We start from the raw sequence: 22690 nt of genomic DNA, 5'->3' as shown, positions 1-22690 counted from the left end.
TGAATTCTCTATATGTCTCAATACCACACACACCCATAATCACGTGACTGATTAGTGTTCGTATTACAAAGAGTGACTACAAGGTCATGTGACTTGACGCACTAACATCTCCAAAACCGGCAGAGATACATCTATAATTACTTTTGAACTTGAATTTGATATTTATCCTACATTTTACGAAGATATATTATTTAGAGATATGCCATTAGTTACCACTGAACTTGAATAGGAAGTCCTAAATGAACCTGCATATTTATAATCTTACTGTGATCTTGAATTTGACCTTGACAGACTTTTCGCCATAAACCACACTTTGCTTTTCATACAAATGCGCTTACTCCAGCTGGTGGTACAGGTACAATACTCGGAGGCGGTATCGTTTCTCTGATCCTCTAGTTGATTATTATTTTTATTACTATCATCTCAGTGCCACCTCTTTATATTGTAAATTGTTCTCTTCCTTTGTTTGTCTTTTATTTGTTCAATAAAAAAAATTAAAATTCACACTCGAGAATTTCTATTCTATAAACATACATGTATGTTTAACTAATTGAATACAACTCCACACTTCATCATGTGACACTTCAGCATGTGAAATACACCTCTATATAGGGTTTGGGTGACTTGCAGTTGATCGTGTTCGCAAGCTTACTTGCCTTCTCATTAATTACATATATTTGGATGTTATATTCAGATCAGAACTCCACACCACAATCAGAAAGACTGCTTGGACTTTCTTTCCGCGCCCTATTGTACCTCGGAGACCAAGACAGCAAACATAATGATGACGTCATGACTAGGGTGAGAAAACAAACTACAATAACCATTAATGATGAGGAAAATGATGGAAGTTGAATATAGATAAAATATTGGATATAATTACTTAATTAATTTTTTTGCTGCATTTATCATGTTAAGATTATATTATATTAAGATTATATCACATAAGATTATTATGTACGTAAGAGTACAATTTTGTCAACATTTTTTCTGGGCTTTATGGATGTACATCAGCTCACTTATCTTTTTTTCCAGCCTGTGGATCAGCAGATAGTGTGCCCCCCTGGTTTTGTTCCTGATGCCCAGGACTGCCTCCCCCTCATGTACAATTTTACAGTAGTAAAATCGACATTTTCCTTGCACTTTAAACCATGTGGCTGGGTACCAACACCAAGAGATCGGTGTATGGATATCGCACGTGATGGTCGATTGAGAGCTGTACTGAATGCTGTGCAGGCAGAAATTCTTTTCTGTATTCAGAAACGCGACGCGGAAAACACATCCATAACATTTGTTGTTCACACAATGGTCACCCTTCACGTGAGCCTAGCCCACTACGAGGAAGGTCGCAACATTTTCGACCAAGTGCAAGTATGGATGGAAAACGCTCTACAAAACGTTCAGCTGGAGATATCCGGAGGGCCAGTGGTTATACGCTCAGGATCGCTCTCTGCCTGCGTGAAGAACATCACGCATCACAGCTCCGTGCCGCCTCCTGGAGCCGCGACCACGTTCTCAACCCCGAAGCAGAACCGAGGAAACATTCATTTCGGTCGCGTTGGACTTTGGATGTTAATGGCGATGGTGGCAGCGGTGTGGGATTTCTAGGTATGCGTTAGAGCATTAAAGGAAAGATAAAGATTTAGATGCTTCTTTGGCTAAATCTTGGACAAAATAACGGAACTGTATCCGAGGCTAAATCAATATTTACGCGGTGGTCTTACGCTTTTAATTGTTGTAAAGTTGAACAATACGGTTTTATTGTTAATCAATATTCATCGTAAATAGTTGTGTGGGCGCCATAATAATACATTACATTGGGACAACTCATAGCGTTGTCAATTATTACATACTTTTCTACTGTCAAAATAGTTGTTTAGGAAGGATTATGCGTTTTGGACATCAAAGATGCGGGCGCTTTATTCTGTATTCAGTTAGAGTAATCTGAAACCAGCCCAACAGACTAGTGCTTTATACCAGACACCAGCTGAGTGACGACAATTCCATTAAAAAATTCACTGTACATTATATTTAAGTGTTTATAATTAGTCAGAGGCACATCTGTAAATATCTAGTGATAAACCAGTCAGTCCTGGTAAAAGTAAGCAGATAAGCTTTGGTTCACCTTTTCATTCACAGTAGCTAGTCTTCTGGTTCTTGTTTGGTACCACACATGTAGTAAATTGCAAGAAAATTAGTTTGTAGCAAAAATTTACTTAATTATCCATGGCCAAGTACGGTTAGTATCAACTTAATACTTAAAAACCAAGCGTTGTATTAGTAAAAAGTTTGAGAATTTGCAAAAGGCAAAGTATTTACTTTATGCACACGTGTGCATTTTATCTTTCTTTTCAAAAACATACCATTTCATATAGTTGATACCAGATATATGATTAATCGATTTTTGACGATTGGTGTAAGGTAAATTTCAAGTTAAATATTTTCATGATCTTAGGAGAATATCATGATACTTTCGCACATTTTTTCAAGGATTAATTGTTTCCGATGTTAAAGCCTTGATTACATTTGCCTCGGGCACCATGCGATGAAATCTTCGATTTTCCGTGCGATTTATTTTTTTTAAACGGGTTAAGGAGAATGTGTGTTCATTACATGCGGATTCCGTGCCATTGCCTCGACATGACCTTGAGGTCAAGTAGGAAAAAAACGGTTAGTGATAAAACACTGCCCTTTCGTCTTAGTGCAGCCGTGTTGACAGGACACGTTACATGCGGCTTCCTTGAAGATCGGTACATTATCAATGCCTCCCCCCTATGATTTTAGCACCCGCATTACAAGAAGAAGAGAAACAATTTCACATTTATGCAAGGGATTGACAGTGCGTTTTTTTTAATAAAATAAATACTTTTATGCCTCTTTAAACCACTAAACCACGCTAACCCCAAGTCCACCGAACAATAGGCCTATATATACCCATACGAGAACATTGCAATTCCATCTACGATATCGCCGCCAAGCTTGTGGTTTCCAGAATAAGTTAATTTTTCGAAAATATTAGCTTGACAAAATTGTTAAGCTTACGGAGGCTGTGAGTCCGAACGTTTTCTTCCGATACAACCTTCCTCCACCCAAACACCAAACGAAAAACCGATTAACGGTTAGTATACGTGCACCTTACGGACATCACCTAGCAAATGTAATATAGGTTTAAAATGAATAATTTACTCGGTTTGAACTAACTTTTAAGGCTGTTTAAAATTTATATTATTGGAGTGTTTTCAATGTTGTCAGTTAATAATGTTGTAAATCTGTTGTAAAGCAAAGAGTAATGGTAACTTTTTATTAATCGAAAATTAGCAGAATTTTATTCAAATTCAATTTAATAAAATTTGAAAAGTTACTAAGTGCAAGTATAATTTTAGGAAGTAAGTTAAATGCCTGCAGTGCAGAATTGTATCCTATATTGGGCAAAAATGGAAATTATTTATGTGTCAAGAATTGGGATAATTGTTTTGTTTCACAGTCAAAATGTAAGTTTTTTTTTTTTTTTTTTTTTTTTTTTTTTTGACGTCTATAACAGCTTCACGCTGGAGGATTACAATTTTGAGCTCATGGTCAATTAACAAAAATAAAATAAAAATGTTATTCATCTTATTTGGCTTTGACAAAAAATAAAGAATGGCCTTAACTGGCCTAAAATCAATCAACCTACATGTTGCGTTTGTCATTTTACTTCATTAATTGATTCTATACTACATGGGGCGGAGGTAATACAACACCTTCTTGGGGCGGAGGTAATACAACACCTTCGGAGGTAATACAACATCTTTTTTTCTTTATTATGTAAGACAAGGGGGATGGAAAATGATGTAATTTTTTATTATTATTATTTTGGGGGGATAGAAATAATTATTTCAGATCCAAAGGAAAGGGTACAAGTCCGCTATGACCCCCTCCAATAAATAAATAATATCTCTTGATAAGCATCACAATCAAATAAAAGTCCATTATGAATAATTGTGCTATGACGTCTTCACTTTCTGCGGCAATCGAACTTTGGTGGAGTTCAAGGCTGTACCCCGGTATTTGTACTCAACAATGGTCATTTTCTACCCGAATAGTTTTGCGTGCCAGGGCTCAACAAGATCTTATCTCTGTTTAATATTGTTGTCATCGCAAAGGTAAAACAATGCAGTATGCATATATCATCTGTAATGCACCAAGGCAGAAATGGAAGAATGTCGCACACACATCCAGTGTGACAAAAGCTTGTGTACGTTTAAATCCCGTGGGATACCTCATGCACATGTAGCACTTTTTGCCTGTGTGACGTAACTGATGTCGAGTAGGATGATATGCTCTGTGAAGGAGCACAGCAAAGAAAGTGTCCCCGTTTTCTGTGCCCGAGGGAGGCACTATGATGTCGGGTACCGAATTGTAAGTATAAACAAATGCATCGATTGCGTGGGAAAAATTGGTTTATAATCCAACGTAAGCGGGGATCGTCCCTTCCTCCGACCTAACACGCGTCACGTACATATTTCAGTGATTAAGTACATTTGCACATTGTAGATACGGTTTAGTCTCCACTCTTAGTCACCTATTTTAGAAAACCGAGCGAAACAAAGCGAAGGAAAATATTGATGGTTCTTTACCCTTGTGTCTCTGCCCCACACCCACTCGCCTACTTAGAAGCCCCCCCCCCCTCGGGTCCCTGCATGTATAGTGAAAGTTAAATATTGTCATAAAGATGGCTCTTTTCTTTAGGGCCAACTCACCCAGGACCTGGTTCAGGAGTGCGTTACCCAGAATGCAACATTACAGCAAAAGTTGCTGCCGTTTTATAACACCCAAGACGGACACAGAGAGGTTCAAAACTTTCTGAACACAACCAAAGCGGTGTTTCCCCAGTATATTGATGAATTAAAAGGGACGGCTGATGGTACAAAAGTCAGCTTCATTGAGGTATGTAAGGTGCCTGAATTTATTTAAATTACAGAGGTTTGGATTACAGTAATGTATGTTATGTATTTTCGGTGGTGGCATTTAACTCATACATAGAACGCTATCTCAAAACCCCGTGAGAAAAGAGAAGGACATTTGCAAAGTTGAGATAAATTGTTGCTCGTAAGTGTATAAGGAATCCTAACGAATAAACAGGATAGTAATGAATCGCGCGCTTTAAGTTACACTGTATTTTCACGCTGTCCCTAGAGACACCATTTTTATAATCTTCGTGATGTTTCTCATTTTCATTATTTTCCCAGTTATTTCTGTATCACATAGAGAATGAACTCAAGGAACGATTAAACATAAGAACAGAACAGGAGGGATGCACAGATATACTGATAAACTTACCGGTAGGACGAAACTTTCTTTGCCCCACGGTAATCTGAATCCAGTGAGAAATTTGCAGTTTTAATTATCTCACTTATTACAAAATATATCAAGGGTTTCTTTGTAAGCCATCAGCCAGTATATGTTTCGAAGAACTGTTCGAGGCAGTTTCCTAGCTCTTTGAACGAGTATGAAATGGGAATACCGTAATACAGAAATGAAATTATGCTTAACATTCAGATGAAATATTTTTGGTAAGAAGGAAGCTATACGCCTTCTTGTTTTTTAACTCGGAAGTTAAATTTTTACTCTCTACTTGCTTTCACACCAGGAAGCTCACGTGACTGCTCACTCGGAGGACGTCAGGCCAAGTTTTCTCAACAAATGCTTCATTGTGCAGGTTGTCATTGTGTCAGATGTTACGGGTGAAGAAGTGGAAAACTTCACAGTATTCACGTATCCAGGTAGTCCATGTTGTATAGATGTATAGATGTTTAGATCAGGATAGATCAGCTCTCATACATAACAATTGCAAAGTAAAAGAGTGTTTTCCCCAATCAGGGTTGCGAAATGGCGACAAAAGTTTCTAAACCGAATCCGGTCTGTTGAAGGCTCAATATAGCCCAGAAATTCACTCTGAATGCCACTGTGTCTTAATCTTATTTTTGACAAAAAAAAAAAAAAAAAAAAAATCAAAATTACCGCCGCTGAATGGGCGTGTTACTTTAATATTTTATGAGTAATTTTACTATTATGTATGTCCATTATATAAAGATTATTTTTCCATTCACAATGGCTAGGCAACATAATACCAACTAGAGAAATGGTAATGCACTAATTGTATTGTATCGTCATTAGTATATCATATTGTACAAGGTCATGACAATCTATATACCAGTACAGAAATAAATTGAATTGAATTTGATTTAATTTAATACCCATAGCTTAGAAAACCAATGGCGCAGAAATACATTTTAGTATCGATTCCCACTAGGCTAGGTACGGCCAATCATTTGTCACCAGAGGAACACACCTTGTTTTTTTGCTGGAAACGGGCTTCTATTATCTGCATATCTTTGCTGCCTTCAATAGCAGACCAAAATTAAGACAGTACTGGGGACTAACCTTTTGTAATATTTGTAATATTTGTAATATTAAAAACCTGAAAGTCATTACCTTCCGAAATATCACGAAATTTCAACTTTGCTGTGATGCACCTTATTGTTTTCGTCTTATTAATTCCACAGTATGCCTCCTCTATTCTGATTGGTTAATCATTGATTATGTCATCGTTCAATATCATTTTGGCGATGACGTCAGCGGTTAACATTGCGTTTTATCAGACTTCGTATTCCATTATAATTTTCAAATATGTTATATCTTGTTAAATGGTATTTTCTCTAGGAACCCTCCCAGGGACCGCATTCAGTTTCAACTGCCATGGTTTAATACAAACAACAAACTGCATATATCAGAAAAATCTGCCAGAGATAGGATTACGTGAGTTTACTCATATCACTCCATCTTTCTCCATGTTTTTCCCGTATTTTACATAACTTCGTCCTTACGTTCAAACTGCAATCTGAAAACATTAGCCATACAATTAATAAATTAACAAAATTGAACGGCATATTTTCAGCAAGAAGAATTCTTAACAGGGCATTGTTGTGTGCAAGGGATGAAGCGGGATTTCTTTCCATAATCAAACAAAACCCAGGTAGTGATTAGTTACGGTCAGTAAGCGAACACACATATCGGGATAAAGAAATAGCATTTTGTTGCGGACGCAATTCTGTCAACGGAACTTTTTATAAGGCATAAGATCTCTACAGTAATTCTGCAAATGTGATTTCAACTGTCTGAGTAGACTTAGCTCGGGAATAAACGTGCCTTCTCCCCATCTGTTAAAGGTGTTGTGTCTGGTGGCAACCTCAATTACACTTGGCTTCGACCTGAGGAAAAAAAAGGGCCAAGACCCTTCATCATAGAATTCATTGAAATGGCTGGCAGTGAACGAGGAACATTGATAGCCAAGAAAACAATAAGCTCTGGAAAAATGGACTATCACCTTAATACGTAAGTGTTTTGTAAACACCTTTGGCTCTATAAGGCTAGGTTACAGTGATGTGTGAGTTGTTAAGTAAACCGAAGCGAAGTTCAGAGTTGTTTTAATGTTAAATCCTGTGTATGGTTTTCCTTGTTTGTATTCCCGAAAATGCCCCTGTATTTTACAACCATGGGCATTCATTGCGACTTCGCAGTTTCCAATAGTTGAATTATGTATGTTTAAGCCTTTTTGCCTACTTAACTCAGGTATCAAGAACTTGACGCAGCCTGCTACCGCCACCAGAGCAGTGAGCACCGTAGGAAGAAAATAGATGACATTCTGCTTCAAAGCGTCACCAATACAAAACATGACGTCATCGCTACAGTGTGCGACATCTTTTCTAACGTCACAGATGTTAACTTTCCTGTGTTCCGAAACGGAAGAGAACCGGATGATTTGGCAACGGCGGCTGTCGGTAAGGGATAATTTTTCCTTATGTGATAATAACAAGTGCATATACTTCGATTGTACCATTTTCATTCATTTACGTACTTTTTTTCTTCTTTTTATTTATTGCCTTGTATCACCTAGAGAGTGTTTAAAAAACTGTAGATGATACTTAAAAGTATCAGATTTATTTTATAGAATAAGTAATGCGTATAATAAGTAATAAGTAAGTAATATATATAATATATACATTTTCATTCATTTATCTCATCTAATTAATGGCGATCATTATATGTACATGTAATATCGTTTTGATAATAATATTATGTTTCCTTTGTCATTTCTACATTCAGCAATCTTCGATCTCGACCGAGAATCGGTGGAGGTTTATGTAGGTCGACCTAATAAAACCAAGCCAGCAGTGACGTTTGATCTACGAACTGGGTTCTACAAGCGATAATCCCAGTCCACGTGTTACGAACTGTAAATTAACGTCTACAAAGCATTTGACTTGACACAATCATTTTGCGAATAAGGGAACCGATGTGGTAGCTCAGCCTCAAATGGGAGGATGGAATCTGTTCACATAAGGCATACTAATACATCGCCAGACACTTGAAGAACTGTCCATTAACACAGAAACAAAATGAGCGTTATAGGTAGGCCTTAACATATACAAAAGTCACTTGCGTATTGGATATTCATGTGTACGAAAAGGCAAATTTTAACTGTGACGTTACAAATTTAAAATTGGAAAGCAGGTTACTGTACACTAGTTTTTATCCACTGTTATACATGTAGTTTTCACAGGACATGTCTTTTGAATAAAAAAATCCTTAAACTTCTAAAAGTCTAACGCGTATTGTATTCTTTTAATTTAAGACTAACTGTTTGTGGTACACGTAAGCAGCAATCACGTGGTATTTAGGAATCACGTGTTCACACATCGGTGCACTCATTGAATCATGCTACTCACGTAGGTAGGGTACGTCATTGAATCATGCTACTCACGTAGGTAGGGTATGTCATTTTGATAGTGGGAAAATTGCTGCTCGGTGACATCTCGTACCATTCCTTCATACGCGCGGAGTGAGCCCGAAGCATTTGTGTACGTATGTTCAGTCCTTGGCCCCCTATTTTGCATCCCACCGTCATTTGTCCCCGTTCTCTCATACGATACAGAAAAGGCTTTAGCGTAATCATAGGCAACATTATGGTAGTCCAAAAAGTCAGTCACCGCTGGCGCTGGGGAGAGCGTCCTTCTCTTCTTCTTCTTGTTGTATCTGCAGCGTCGACATGCCAAGAAAGCCAAGATGGCGACCAGGATGACGGTCGCAACGGCGGCGAAACTCAGGCCAATGATTAGATCCAGTCGCGCTGTCGTAACCACTGTAGGTTGGATTGTACTTAGGGCCGTGTCTTCACCTGAGGTATGAACTAAAACTGTTAACCAGAGACTGATGAATTTCGCTTTTAATGGTTAATCAGAGTTCGAAAAAAATGACTGTAGATCTTAAATTTGTCAACAATTTTGAACAAGGGGATATATCATTGCAAACACTATTCATTTTTGTGTACACCTTTTTTTTCATAAAAGTCTTAATATATTGTTTAGAATATTAACTCAGCCCCCCCAAAAATATAATAAAAATCCAATGAGTGATCCAGTTTCATAATACGTACAATCAGAAGGACTGAATGACCCTGGCGGTGACGTTTTGTCCCCTTTACACTTGATACACACGGACTGCCCTCGGCGCTCCTGGTACGTGTTTGCTGGACAAGAATAGCAGGTTTTAAGGACAGAGTTGTATTTCGTGCCAGGTGGGCACTTCACTACAAAGAAGGGAACAGAACTAATATATAAGTCAGTAAATGAAACAATAAATAAATGACTGGGAGATTGAACGAAGTATTTACAGAGAACATTCTGAACTTGCAACATTATCTTTTTGTAAAATGACCCTACCTTGACGTTGCCTACTCCGTTTTCATTTTTAGCTACCAGTTGCATTTAAATCTGTCCTACCCGCGTTTAATAATTTCCGAAAAACATATTTTGTGTCGACATACCCTGCAGTCCTGCAAGGCTAGTTATCTTTTCATTATACTTTTAAAAATAATAATAACACATAGAGATAAAAACCTTCAAATAAAAGTATCCTTCGAGATTGAACAGTAAAAAAGACTGAAAAGACTGGACGTTAGGAACAAAATAAGTTTATTACACTGGCCGAACACCAATTTCTGAGTAGGAGTATACTGTATTGCTCGAGTTTTCGTTGAAAATTCCATTTGGCGGAATATCCGAAAGGATACCTTAACCTCTGAACTCGAGGTGAGGCTTGATGGGTTTCCAGCAGTCTGTAAAACTGTGGGTATATGACTTCCACTTACCGCAATATTTGTCCAGAACCTTCATCTGCCCTTCACCACAAGTTGTCTCTTCCTTGCCAGACGATCCATTTCCAAAGGTGTAATTTCTTCCACCATATTCAAACCGAAACTGACTGCTGCCGATGAAGTTTGTCACATTCTCTGCCAGAGCTAAAACATTTTGATACTCATCCGTGCTGTTTTTCTCGCTACGAAAATAGAAAAAAATATCGTTTTTATTTATTTCTACTTTGATTTTAGATTGTATATGTTGATTGTTGCTAAATGTAATAAAGAATGCTGACGGAGCAGAGGGTTATTACCAGTAGGCCTACTAGGCCACACTCTGCAAAACACTCATAGGCACTAAACTGATGACAAATAAGAAGTGTTTTAAACGCAGAATTTGGCAAAATGCATGGGACTAGTGGAGAGAGAGAGAGAGAGAGAGAGAGAGAGAGAAAGCTTACGAGAAAGTCACATTAAGAGCCAAATTCACAATAAGATCCCCCTCGTGGGTGTCTCGGCGTCTTCTGTCCTCCTTCCTACAGATGACCTTCACCTGTGACCTTTGGCATAACTTAATTAAATCTCCTTCGGGACACAAACCAGCTTCTCTCAGCCACTTAATCAGCTCACCCACGACAAATGGCTTGAAGTAGTTATCATCCACACAGGTTCCTGGATGTTCCACGTTAAATATGAGTCTATAATTCCTTGGTGGTTCCAAAGCTGTAATGAATGGACCTCAAATGGTTATGTTCGCTGTGCTTGGCAACACAGAAGAGGTTAGCAATGTTCAGGATAAGGCTTTATACTGACACAAAAGTTTAGGGGGTCCAAAATAAATTCATTAACGTCTCAACATTAGTTACTAGTACTAGCAAGTTCTGTATGTGTTTAGAATAATTGTTACCAACAAAGAGGCCAAGTTAAAATCCTCAACAAACGATGTCCTCCTCCTTGCAGTAACTTACTTTATAAGAATGAGTAAATGCTAGCAATAATGTGCCTACGTGATTAACTTAAAGATAAGTTAGAGTAATTTAGCATAGATGACAGCACAATGAAAACAAGCACACTCACTAAGACAAGCCAGTGTCTTAACAACGCCCCATTCGAAAGGCGGCTCCCACGTTCCTTCCGGGTTACACACAAAACTTGTTGGTACATCCGGGTTCTGTTTTATGTTTCTAGGGAATGACAAGCAAGTGACATTACAGCGCTCTTCACCCCCGCCAGCTGGCTGCCAGCAGCGTAAAGTTCCACGGTCCGGAACCGGGATTGTATCTGGGCATTCTAAAAGATTAAGAATAGGACAAGAAATTTTGCTCTTATCTTGATTTCGAACAAGCCACTCGTTCTTACATATTTTATGTTTTCCTTTTATGTGAAGGGCAAAAATATTAATTCGAACAGATACTATGCAGAATTATACACGCACACCCGGTAACGTTTGTTACAAAGTTTTATTCTCCACACGAATAACACTGTAATCCTCCACACCAGCAAATCTCTTCACACAAAGCAACTTTCTTCACCACAACAGACACTCGTGTGTTTCTCTACAACATGAAACTCCGACCTTCAAACTAACACTCGCTATGGGGGGCAGGACCTTGGCCTGCTTTAAACCGGTTCATAATATTTATCAGATCTAGATAGCAAATGGTATCTAATATACTTTAACAACAAGAGTTACACAGTTTTTAAACTTAAATTATTACATTTGAAATATATATATATTAATACGAATTTTTTTCAATTCCCATAACCTAAAAGTCAGATGAAATGACAAAAATAGTTAATGACATTACTGCATATTATGTTCTTAAAAATAAAAAGTACCGAAACAATTGTTCTGTGATTTTAGGCAACCAATGCTTACATACACTTGAGTGCATTAGATACAAGGGGTGTAAAAGCCATTCTGCATGCCAGTACCTTTCTTTATTTTCTTCACTTCTACGGTGAAGTTGCAAGTGGCTTCATTTCTTGCTGTGTCTATGGCAGTATACGTGACAACAGTTTTTCCAACGGGAAACACATCGCCTGAAAAACATTCAGAACATATCGATGCTGATACAGGTTAATTGTTTTACTGTTTCAGACAGTTGGCAATATATTTGAAACATTTGGCGAAACGACGCTGCATTTAAATTGAGCAAAGTGGAGTTTTACTAGTAGGACAAATAAGATACCCGGTTCATAGTCCCCTTCGATAGTAATGTTCCCTGAATTATCTGTCACTTCCGGAGTAGGCCACGTGACTCGTGACGTGTTGGACTCTGTGTGCCGTTGCATGTCTTCTGGACAACTGGAGAAGGCTAATTGTATAGTTGCTTAAGCAAATTCATATACGAGGGAGGATGGTAAAATGATAATATCAGGTATATGAACATTCATCTATCCAGATATCTATAAACTAAAAGTGTAACCATATCAAATCATGACAATGTTTAAGCAGTTATTATCTTTCAGAGATTGTGTAGTTATTGTGGTGAACAATCTTCATTTTGAATCATTTTCCCATATAAGGTTTTGTATCCTATTATTTATTATATATTGGGTATATGATGATGGTAAACCATGAATCATCACAATATCACATTAAATTCATCAATCAGGTACTGTTATAAGTTACCCAAAACCTTACCTGGGGCTGGCGACGGTTTTCCTGCTGAAACAAAAGACAAAAATGTTAGATATTAATAACTTCAGGGAAATCGTGAGCTCAGCTGGTGATGAAATTACAAAAAAAAAAAAAAAAAAAAAAAAAAAAACTTCTGTTGCACGAGTGATGTAATGAAGATTATATCACATCAGATTTGCTTGGAAATTTGATTTCACGTGTTGCTAAACGTATGTGAATGTTAATTCACAAAATGTTAAACGCGTAAAAAATAAGTCTAAAAAGATAAGTAAAAATGCATCTTAAATTTCTTCAATTCAACTTTATTCCTTAGATATCGGCACCTATCCAAATGCAACCACCAGATATGAATACAAATTTGAAAAACATACCCAAAAATATTAAAGAAGTTTTTATTGTATACGAAGGCAAGGTTATATTTGACTAACCTTCTTCCCATGCTTGGACCTGTAATTGAAGAGAAGATGGTATAAAACCGAAACTCTGCATAGCCCCTCTAAGTTCTTTATTCAAATCCCCCTGAACGTCTTCCATCGTTTTGTTGGCAATGACGTCACTACGTCGCTTTCGACGCTGAGCGTGATGTACATATGCTCGGAAATCTACCAGAAGTCCGCCAGTCTTTGCGTACCTTTGGAAACAAAAATGTGTGAAGGAATATTTTGATAATGTGGCGCTGTCCAGCCGTATTTAGTTGCAATAAATAATAAGAAGAAAAACAATACTTGTGTGCTCCATCGTGATGCTTACCACACATTTGTAAACACCATCTCAACGGAAAATTCGTTGGAAATCCTAGAAATCTCATTTCCTAGTCCCCTCACGGCGTCCGAGATCTGACCAAAGGGCGTTTGTTGAACACCCGGCTGATGTTCCACTCCTCCGGCATACAGGGACGGTTCTGTGTAGTCCTTCGGGGATGACGCGAGATAGCGTGATTTCATGGTACCGGTAAACGTGAATATGTCTGAATTATGAAATCAAACGGAATCGGTTATATAAATATCTCAGACTTGCAGGCATCAAACAAACCATTTTACAGAAAGCTTTTTTTTTAATTTAGTTATTTTTATTTTTTGCTGTACCGATATACCTTATCATATAAAGCTAATATAATTTTCTAAAAATACGTGCTATATATGGTTTTTTTCACATGATGTTCACAGCTATATAAAATAAACACTTAGATCTGTATATGTGTAACATACTTACTAAGTGCATTTTATTCTAAATGCTAATTTTTATAAACTAGTAAAATATAAAAAAAAATTAACCTTATATAAGTATCTCAGTATCTATGCGTTTGTTAAGATATTGGACGCTACAATTATGCTGTCGTCATTTCCTGCAATAAATAATGTGCATTACGAAAAAGTTACCCACCGATATATCTTAGAAGATATAGTCCAGAGCTATACTGTCTGTATGGCTTCTTTCCCCAAACCTCAATAGAGTAGTACCCTTGCCTTTCGCCTTTCGATTGCGTTGGTGGTACCTGTAAGGGGTAGGTAACTGTCAAATTCGCTGGAACCAGAGTGCGGTGAAGGTTTTGTAACCCGTCTTTCACAAACGTCACGAAGGTGTTTGGGTCGTAATTTGAGACTGAGTACGTGAGGGTTTCAGAGGATTCATCAAAGATGGGGTCTGAGATATCCACGTCTGATTCTAAAAAGAGAATATGTTTCAAGATAAGTTTTTGCTTATAATAAAGCTTATCTTCAAAATTTCTTCATAATATAGGTAAACCTTATCATTCACTTTTTGGAGCGTTCAGTTCTTCACCAGTTTGTATACTGTGTATTTACCTATTAATTATTACCTCCTCCGTCTGTTAGCAATATTATGCGAGGACAGATTTTGATAATTTTTCTAAAAACTGCCAAGAGTGGGCCTCTTGAGAAACGATTATAATCCTGTGGTGATCCATTGATTATATAGATAAGTTGATTAATAAAAGGAACTGATCTGCATTGGTAGAGGTCTGCGTTTTTTATGGGCTCTTAAAGGTATACGTGAAATACATTTATAGACTATTCTATAACCACTGCAAATTAACATATTAACATATTGCAGAATGCATTCAAAGTGCATACCAATAACAGCCAAATCAAATTCGCATATAAACGGCAAATATTCACTGCAGTTTGTAGATGCGTACAGAATTCGACCAAAAATTGCACTCTGATCGAAGCCCAAGCAGGTTTCATCTTGCATGAGAGGATTGGGGATAGAATTGCCGCCAGATCCTTCTACGGTAGATCCGAACTGATCGGGCAGGATAGACCCTCCAATCAGAGACCGTAATTGATGCAGTGGGACGACCTGTCCATCTTCTAACATGCACAAGGACATCTTTATGTGACAGGTAACACCCACCCTGGCGTATTCCACTGGAAATACAATGCTTGCCTTACAATTGTGCAGTTTTAAAAGCATGGTGCCCTTTAAAACAAAGTGTTCATTTGTTCGTTTCACTTTTCAAACATAGCTACAGCGCTCTTGTATCAACTTAATACTAAAACAAATAACATTATCAAAACAGAATAAGTAAAATGTGTTATTATAACTAAATTTAAAAAAGGGAAAAACTCAAAGGGAAATGGACGAAATGGCACCGCGAATGGTTAAGTGTTCTACTATCAAACCTTTCAAACGGATCACTCAAGTCCTCACCTCCCATGAAAACAAATCCACGAATAGCAAACGCTCTCATGAAGGAAGAGGAGGGCGGAATATACAGTCTTCCTCCCACAGAGGAACAGTGCGACTTGGCATTGTTGTAAGACGCCGGTTCCTTATTAAATTTAAAACATTTGTCTAGTTCCGCTGATCCTTGCCAACCTTCAGGGCATTTCGAAACTAAAAAAATAAGCGGTTTAAAAAAGTTATTTGATAAAGCTGTGTTATATATGTAATAAATATATATGTAAAAATTAAAGTGCTTAGACACCAATTTCTCGGACGACTTAAAAGACGAGAACAATACATATGGATATGTACCTGTATGACGGATAATGATTCAATGATTCACAACTATATGAAAATAAAACCAATTTTATCGTGGACGATATCGTCAAAGATTTAACTATGAACTAAACAAGCCGGCATTAAATTCCCATATCTAGAAACACATCGCTTGAAAAATAGCCTCGCTCTCCCTTTCGTAAAAATGCAAAAGTGGATATCCCAGGAGCTGACGGAGGCACCTAGCTGAGCCATTGCCCCCCATATTCGCCAATGGATAATTCGCATTATGCTCACCTGTACTCAGTTCCGGTGTGATGGGGGTGTGGGTACAAACAGAGGGCAGTCTGCTGTCACATGGTTCGGTGGTGAGGTTAACACGACCGTATATGGAGATGTTTGTGGCAGCAACGCAGTTACCATGGAGCGGGAGAGGCTGATTGTCCGTCCACTGCCAAAAGCTCTGATCACTTGTGAAATTTAAGAATATATATAAAAAAAACATTTTATGCTGGTTATAGCTGTGATCTACCTACGCACACATGATAACTCAAGAATAGTAAATGTTATTTCCAAGGCGGTATTACTACAGTTGTGGGGCTCACTATTATGCCAAAGCATACAAAGTGTATACAGTTACTGGGCCAAATGGTTTTAGTGTAACAGGTCCTGTATGCTTTACCTGTAGTTAACGGGGTGAGGATATACACCTTCCCAGATAAATTTCTGGATGGCTTGACTTAACCTCATGCTGGTCCAATATTTTGAAGACATACCTGGCAGTGAGAAATTGAATTGAACTTATCATTCATTAAAACTAACTGGACAGATATCGCCCCTTTTAATCTGCAGCTTGTTTTAAAGTTACATGCGGATATACGAGTTAAATCAAGTTTAAAATTGCAACATGTCTGAAACAGGATATTGCAGTTTCGTCACAGATATTTTATGCGCGTTTAAATGTCCCAAAGCAATATTTAAATAAATGAACCAGATATCTTTTTTTTTTTTCTTGAGAAGCCAGAAACACGTGGAATTCTAAACTTATTGCGATTCGCTCCGTTCCATGGTAAACTAGAGTAACGATGCATGAGTAGAAAAAAATCAAAGAAAAATTGTTGAAGATTTAGATATCATTAAAAATCTCATTTGCGGTATCTGGATGACCATTAACCCTTGCAGTATTACTTTATTTTTTAACAAATACACTTCGATTATAATACAATGTTATATTGGAAGTTGATTGTGCAATTAGACAACTTACTGTCATGTAAAGTCTGAATCAACGCGGAAAAATCTGTATAAGAAGAATATGGAAGTGACGAAGTCAAATCGGACAGTGTAAACATATTGCTGGAGTGGGAGCGACAACCTTCCACTGCCTCGGCCCATGACATGGGGTTGGCTTGAATCATGACGCAAACGGAACCAGAAGATATATCCACTCCTGTTTGTCCCTTTCTCCACATGGACGCTACATACATATAGTCGGTAAAACCTTCACGGCATGCAAAACCTAAGGAAAAATACCATATATAGCAATCTAAATGTTCCAATCCAAGATTTTTTCATGTTCAAGTAAAACATCTTTTATAGTGGTATTTGGTCCAGCAGAAATACAAAGTAGTTTATGTAGAAGTGTATGTAAACCCACCTGTAATGTTTGTATTCGGTTCTGTAGTGTAGTACGTTGATCCATCTGTAGTTGTTGTAATTGGTTCTGTAGTGAAGTACGTTGATCCATCTGTAGTAGTTGTAGTTGGTCCTGTAGTGGGGTTTGTCGATTCATCTGTAGTAGTTGTAGTTGTTTCTGTAGTGGAGTATGTTGTTCCATCTGTAGTTGTTGTAATTGGTTCTGTAGTGGAGTATGTTGATTTAACTGTGGTAGAAGTTGTAGGATCTGTAGTGGAGTATGTTGATTCAACTGTGGTAGAAGTTGTAGGATCTGTAGTGGAGTATGTTGATTCATCTGTGGTAGATGTTGTAGGATCTGTAGTGAAGTATGTTGTTTCATCTGTGGTAGTTGTAGGATCTGTAGTGGAGTATGTTGATTCTTCTGTAGTTGTTGTAGTTTGTTCTGTAGTGGAGTATGTTGATTCAACTGTGGTAGAAGTTGTAGGATCTGTAGTGGAGTATGTTGATTCATCTGTGGTAGTTGTTGTATTATCTGTAGTGGAGTATGTTGATTCATCTGTGGTAGATATTGTAGGATCTGTAGTGGAGTATGTTGATTCATCTGTGGTAGTTGTAGGATCTGTAGTGGAGTATGTTGATTCTTCTGTAGTTGTTGTAGTTTGTTCTGTAGTGGAGTATGTTGATTCATCTGTGGTAGTTGTTGTAGTTTGTTCTGTAGTGGAGTATGTTGATTCATCCGTGGTAGTTGTTGTAGGATCTGAAGTGGAGTATGTTGATTTATCTGTGGTAGATGTTGTAGGATCTGTAGTGGAGTATGTTGATTCTTCTGTAGTTGTTGTAGTTTGTTCTGTAGTGGAGTATGTTGATTCATCTGTGGTACTTGTTGTAGGTTCTGTAGTGGAGTATGTTGATTCATCTGTGGTAGTTGTTGTAGGTTCTATAGTGGAGTATGTTGATTCATCTGTGGTAGTTGTAGGAGGTTCTGTAGTGGAGTATGTCGATTCATCTGTAGTAGTTGTAGTTAGTTCTGTAGTGGAGTATGTTGACCCATCTGTGGTAGTTGTTGTAGGATCTGAAGTGGAGTATGTTGATTCATCTGTGCTAGTTGTAGGATCTGTAGTGGAGTATGTTGATCCTTCTGTAGTTATTGTAGTTTGTTCTGTAGTGGAGTATGTTGATTCATCTGTGGTATATGTTGTAGGATCTGAAATGGAGTATGTTGATTCATCTGTGGTAGATATTGTAGGATCTGAAGTGGAGTATGTTGATTCATCTGTGGTAGTTGTTGTAGGATCTGTGGTGGAGTACGTTGATTTATCTGTGGTAGATGTTGTAGGATCTGTGGTGGAGTATGTTGATTCATCTGTGGTAGTTGTTGTAGGTTCTATAGTGAAGTATGTTGATTCATCTGTGGTAGTTGTTGTAGTTAGTTCTGTAGTGGAGTATGTTGATTCATCTGTGGTAGATGTTGTAGGATCTGAAGTGGAGTATGTTGATTCATCTGTGGTAGATGTTGTAGGATTTGTAGTGGAGTATGTTGATCCTTCTGTAGTTGTTGTAGTTTGTTCTGTAGTGGAGTATGTTGATTTTTCTGTGGTAGTTGTAGTAGGATCTGTGGTGGAGTATGTTGATTCATCTGTGGTAGTTGTAGGAGGTTCTGTAGTGGAGTATGTCGATTCATCTGTAGTAGTTGTAGTTAGTTCTGTAGTGGAGTATGTTGACCCATCTGTGGTAGTTGTTGTAGGATCTGAAGTGGAGTATGTTGATTCATCTGTGCTAGTTGTAGGATCTGTAGTGGAGTATGTTGATCCTTCTGTAGTTATTGTAGTTTGTTCTGTAGTGGAGTATGTTGATTCATCTGTGGTATATGTTGTAGGATCTGAAATGGAGTATGTTGATTCATCTGTGGTAGATATTGTAGGATCTGAAGTGGAGTATGTTGATTCATCTGTGGTAGTTGTTGTAGGATCTCTGGTGGAGTACGTTGATTTATCTGTGGTAGATGTTGTAGGATCTGTGGTGGAGTATGTTGATTCATCTGTGGTAGTTGTTGTAGGTTCTATAGTGAAGTATGTTGATTCATCTGTGGTAGTTGTTGTAGTTAGTTCTGTAGTGGAGTATGTTGATTCATCTGTGGTAGATGTTGTAGGATCTGAAGTGGAGTATGTTGATTCATCTGTGGTAGATGTTGTAGGATTTGTAGTGGAGTATGTTGATCCTTCTGTAGTTGTTGTAGTTTGTTCTGTAGTGGAGTATGTTGATTTTTCTGTGGTAGTTGTAGTAGGATCTGTGGTGGAGTATGTTGATTCATCTGTGGTAGTTGTTGTAGGTTCTGTAGTGGAGTATGTTGATCCTTCTGTAGTTGTTGTAGTTTGTTCTATAGTGGAGTATGTTGATTTATCTGTGGTAGTTGTTGTAGGTTCTGTAGTGGAGTATGTTGATTCATCTGTGGTAGTTGTTGTAGGTTCTGTGATGGAGTACGTTGATTCATCTGTGGTAGTTGTTGTAGGTTCTGTAGTGGAGTATGTTGATTCATCTGTGGTAGTTGTTGTAGGTTCTGTGGTGGAGTATGTTGATTCATCTGTGGTAGTTGTTGTAGGTTCTTTAGTGGAGTATGTTGATCCTTCTGTAGTTGTTGTAGTTTGTTCTGTAGTGGAGTATGTTGATTCATCTGTGGTAGTTGTAGAAGGATCTGTGGTGGAGTATGTTGATTCATCTGTGGTAGTTGTAGGAGGTTCTGTGGTGGAGTATGTTGATTCATCTGTGGTAGTTGTTGTAGGATCTGTAGTGGTGTATGTTGATCCTACTGTAATTGTTGTAGTTTGTTCTGTAGTGGAGTATGTTGATTCATCTGTGGTAAATGTTGTAGGATCTGTAGTGGAGTATGTTGATCCTTCTGTAGTTGTTGTAGTTTGTTCTATAGTGGAGTTTGTTGATTCATCTGTAGTAGTTGTAGTAGGTTCTGCAGTGGAGTATGATGATCTGTCTCTAGCAGCTGCAGTAGGTTCTGTAGTAGAGTAAGTTGAATTATCTGTAGTAGTTGTCGTAGGTTTTGTAGTGGAGTATGTTGATCCATCTGTAGTTGTTGTAATTGGATCTGTACCTAGGTATGTTGACCCATCTGTATTGGTTGTATTATATTCTGTAGTGGAGTATGTTGATCTATCTGTAGCAGTTGCAGTAGGTTCTGTTGTCGAGTACGTTGAATCATCTCTCGTAGTTGTTGTAGGTTCTGTAGTGGAGTGTGTTGATTCACCTGTAGTAGCTGAAGTACTTTCTGTAGTTATGTATGTAGATATTTCTGCAATGGATGAAATAGTTTCTACGATGGTGTCACCAGATTCACCTGTGATGACGTTAGTAGACAGCACTGTATTTGTGCTACCTCAATTACAACGAAGATAATGGAAGGGAGGATGATCACCCTGCTCGTCCCTTGGCCGGTTGAATTGAGCCAAGATTTAATTACTGTGCCCTTGCAGGGACGACGCACGGGGCGCCTTTGTGAGAGGCGGAGAGACCATTACAGGATTAACTAAGCGGACTTCCTTTCATGCAGTTCCGCCATATTAAGGCTTGGCCTAGCTAGCACTCAGCAGTTCTCATTCCGAATGGCTTCAATAAGACCGATTATGATCATAATGTAATTATATACAATCAAAAATTATCTTTATATTTAAGCATCGTTCTATAACATTTGTCATGTTTTCTCAAATGCCGAGATTAATTCGCTGCAAACAACGTATGTGACGGCACAAATTGTCGCCGGCACAGATTGTCGTCCTTAGACAAGTTGCACGAACATTAATAAATTTATTTAACAGTGATTAACTAGTGCTAAAGCAGCAGGGTGGGACATTCATTCAAGTGGGTCACTTGTCGGACTGGATTTATTTACTTTTGCTAACAAACCCTTCATTTGTATGTACGCACACAAGTTATTGTATACATTATTGTAGCTGGCGACAATTTGTGCAGGGCGAAAAATTGTGCTGACAATGCCTACACAGTTTGTCGCCACCTACAAGGACGACAATTTGTACCGGCGACAAATTGTGCCGTCACAAAGGTAAACGGTGCATATGTATGTGCCCGTGTAATAACGGGACCAGGAGGCACAACGCCCCCCCCTCCCCCCGCAGTGCCCCTAAGGTGCCCCCTTCTCCCCCGAAACAGGAGTTTCCATCCCTGTGTCCTACTACTACATATCAAAGTAAAACTGTCGAGCAAAGCAAACGTATCCCTATGGCTTCCCTGTTTCTCCCACCCCGACCCCCAGGAAAACTTTAGAAAACGCTCAGTTATGAGTCAATTATACAATGCCACTTATTTAATTTCCATCTTTCCTCATCTAATAATCCGATGTATACCGCATTATTTTACGGCGCTTTCGAAGCACACAGTCGTAAGATAAGTCATCATGTTTGATCAATTTGTACATACGCACACACACACACACAATCGCCTGAACCACCTTCTTGCACGCACACAAATACCCGACGACACATGCCAAAGAAATACATTTGTTACCTGTTGTTGATTGCGCTTTGGCAAGATTCCCTAAGTGTAAGAGACAAAACCCCAGGGAAAATGTCATTAACATCGTTTTTATGCACATGGCTGTGTGTTTCTTGAGACTGAAATAAAATTTTAATAATACATAAGTTGTTCGTGTATTCATAGAGATATGTATACTGGTACTTACAATATAATTTTCAGCATACTTTATAATACTCTATTGGTGCATCTAAAAGTAGTGTTTAGTTGATTTCTTTCACCAAGAATAAATTTCCTTGTTGCAAGACTAGCCTATCCTGGGTTCTAGATTGCAGTATTGCCAGCTCGATCTTGATTTCATATATAACCCACATCAGTAAAGCTAACACATAGAAAGGTATAGTGAGCAAGCTAGCTTTGCAGTGCCCTGACTCTCAGGGTAGATTAAGCTGTATCTGGGTAGAAAGTTAGAACAGGTCTTGCTCCTTCACTCTGATCTAAACAAAACAAATTTTTTCTATTACAACTGCCCATCCCAAACTCACCCGCCCCCTTGACATCATGATGACTTGCCGTTAAAGGACAATTTGGTATCAAATAAATAAAAGAAAATGCGAATGAAGAAAAACAGTTCTGTCCAGTATTTGCTTAGCTGTGAGAAAAAATCACAAACCTGTTTCTTGTGAAATGTCAAAACCGCACTTGCGCATGTTTCTAGTTTAAAATAAATAAAAATAAAAACATACATGTAATTAGCACCAAAAAGTTGCATT

General features: G+C 38.1%; 2 protein-coding genes across 2 annotated transcripts; one reads left to right on the top strand and one right to left on the bottom strand.

Moving 5' to 3' along the window:
* The first annotated feature begins 6703 nt into the window (after nt 1-6703).
* LOC147762684 (uncharacterized) lies at nt 6704-8316 on the top strand. Its single transcript, XM_087010182.1, has 5 exons — nt 6704-6798; nt 6938-7015; nt 7209-7374; nt 7612-7820; nt 8146-8316. The coding sequence occupies exons 3-5, from the start codon at nt 7298-7300 to the stop codon at nt 8250-8252; spliced, it is 393 nt and encodes a 130-aa protein (XP_086866308.1). The 5' UTR covers nt 6704-6798; nt 6938-7015; nt 7209-7297; the 3' UTR covers nt 8253-8316.
* A 316-nt stretch (nt 8317-8632) lies between these two features.
* LOC106175650 (sushi, von Willebrand factor type A, EGF and pentraxin domain-containing protein 1) lies at nt 8633-12522 on the bottom strand. Its single transcript, XM_087010181.1, has 7 exons — nt 12370-12522; nt 12113-12220; nt 11255-11467; nt 10639-10900; nt 10190-10377; nt 9476-9628; nt 8633-9217 (listed from the first exon to the last, which is right to left on the bottom strand). Exons 1-7 carry the CDS (start codon nt 12470-12472, stop codon nt 8796-8798), a joined length of 1449 nt encoding a protein of 482 aa, XP_086866307.1. The 5' UTR covers nt 12473-12522; the 3' UTR covers nt 8633-8795.
* Nucleotides 12523-22690: the final 10168 nt, after the last annotated feature.

The sequence above is a fragment of the Lingula anatina genome, chromosome 4 (genome assembly GCF_051362555.1).
Source record: "Lingula anatina isolate TDL-2025a chromosome 4, LinAna3.0, whole genome shotgun sequence".
Taxonomy (NCBI): domain Eukaryota; kingdom Metazoa; phylum Brachiopoda; class Lingulata; order Lingulida; family Lingulidae; genus Lingula; species Lingula anatina.
The sequence above is the reverse complement of the archived record's forward strand: the minus strand, read 5'-3'. Positions and strand labels throughout refer to the sequence as shown.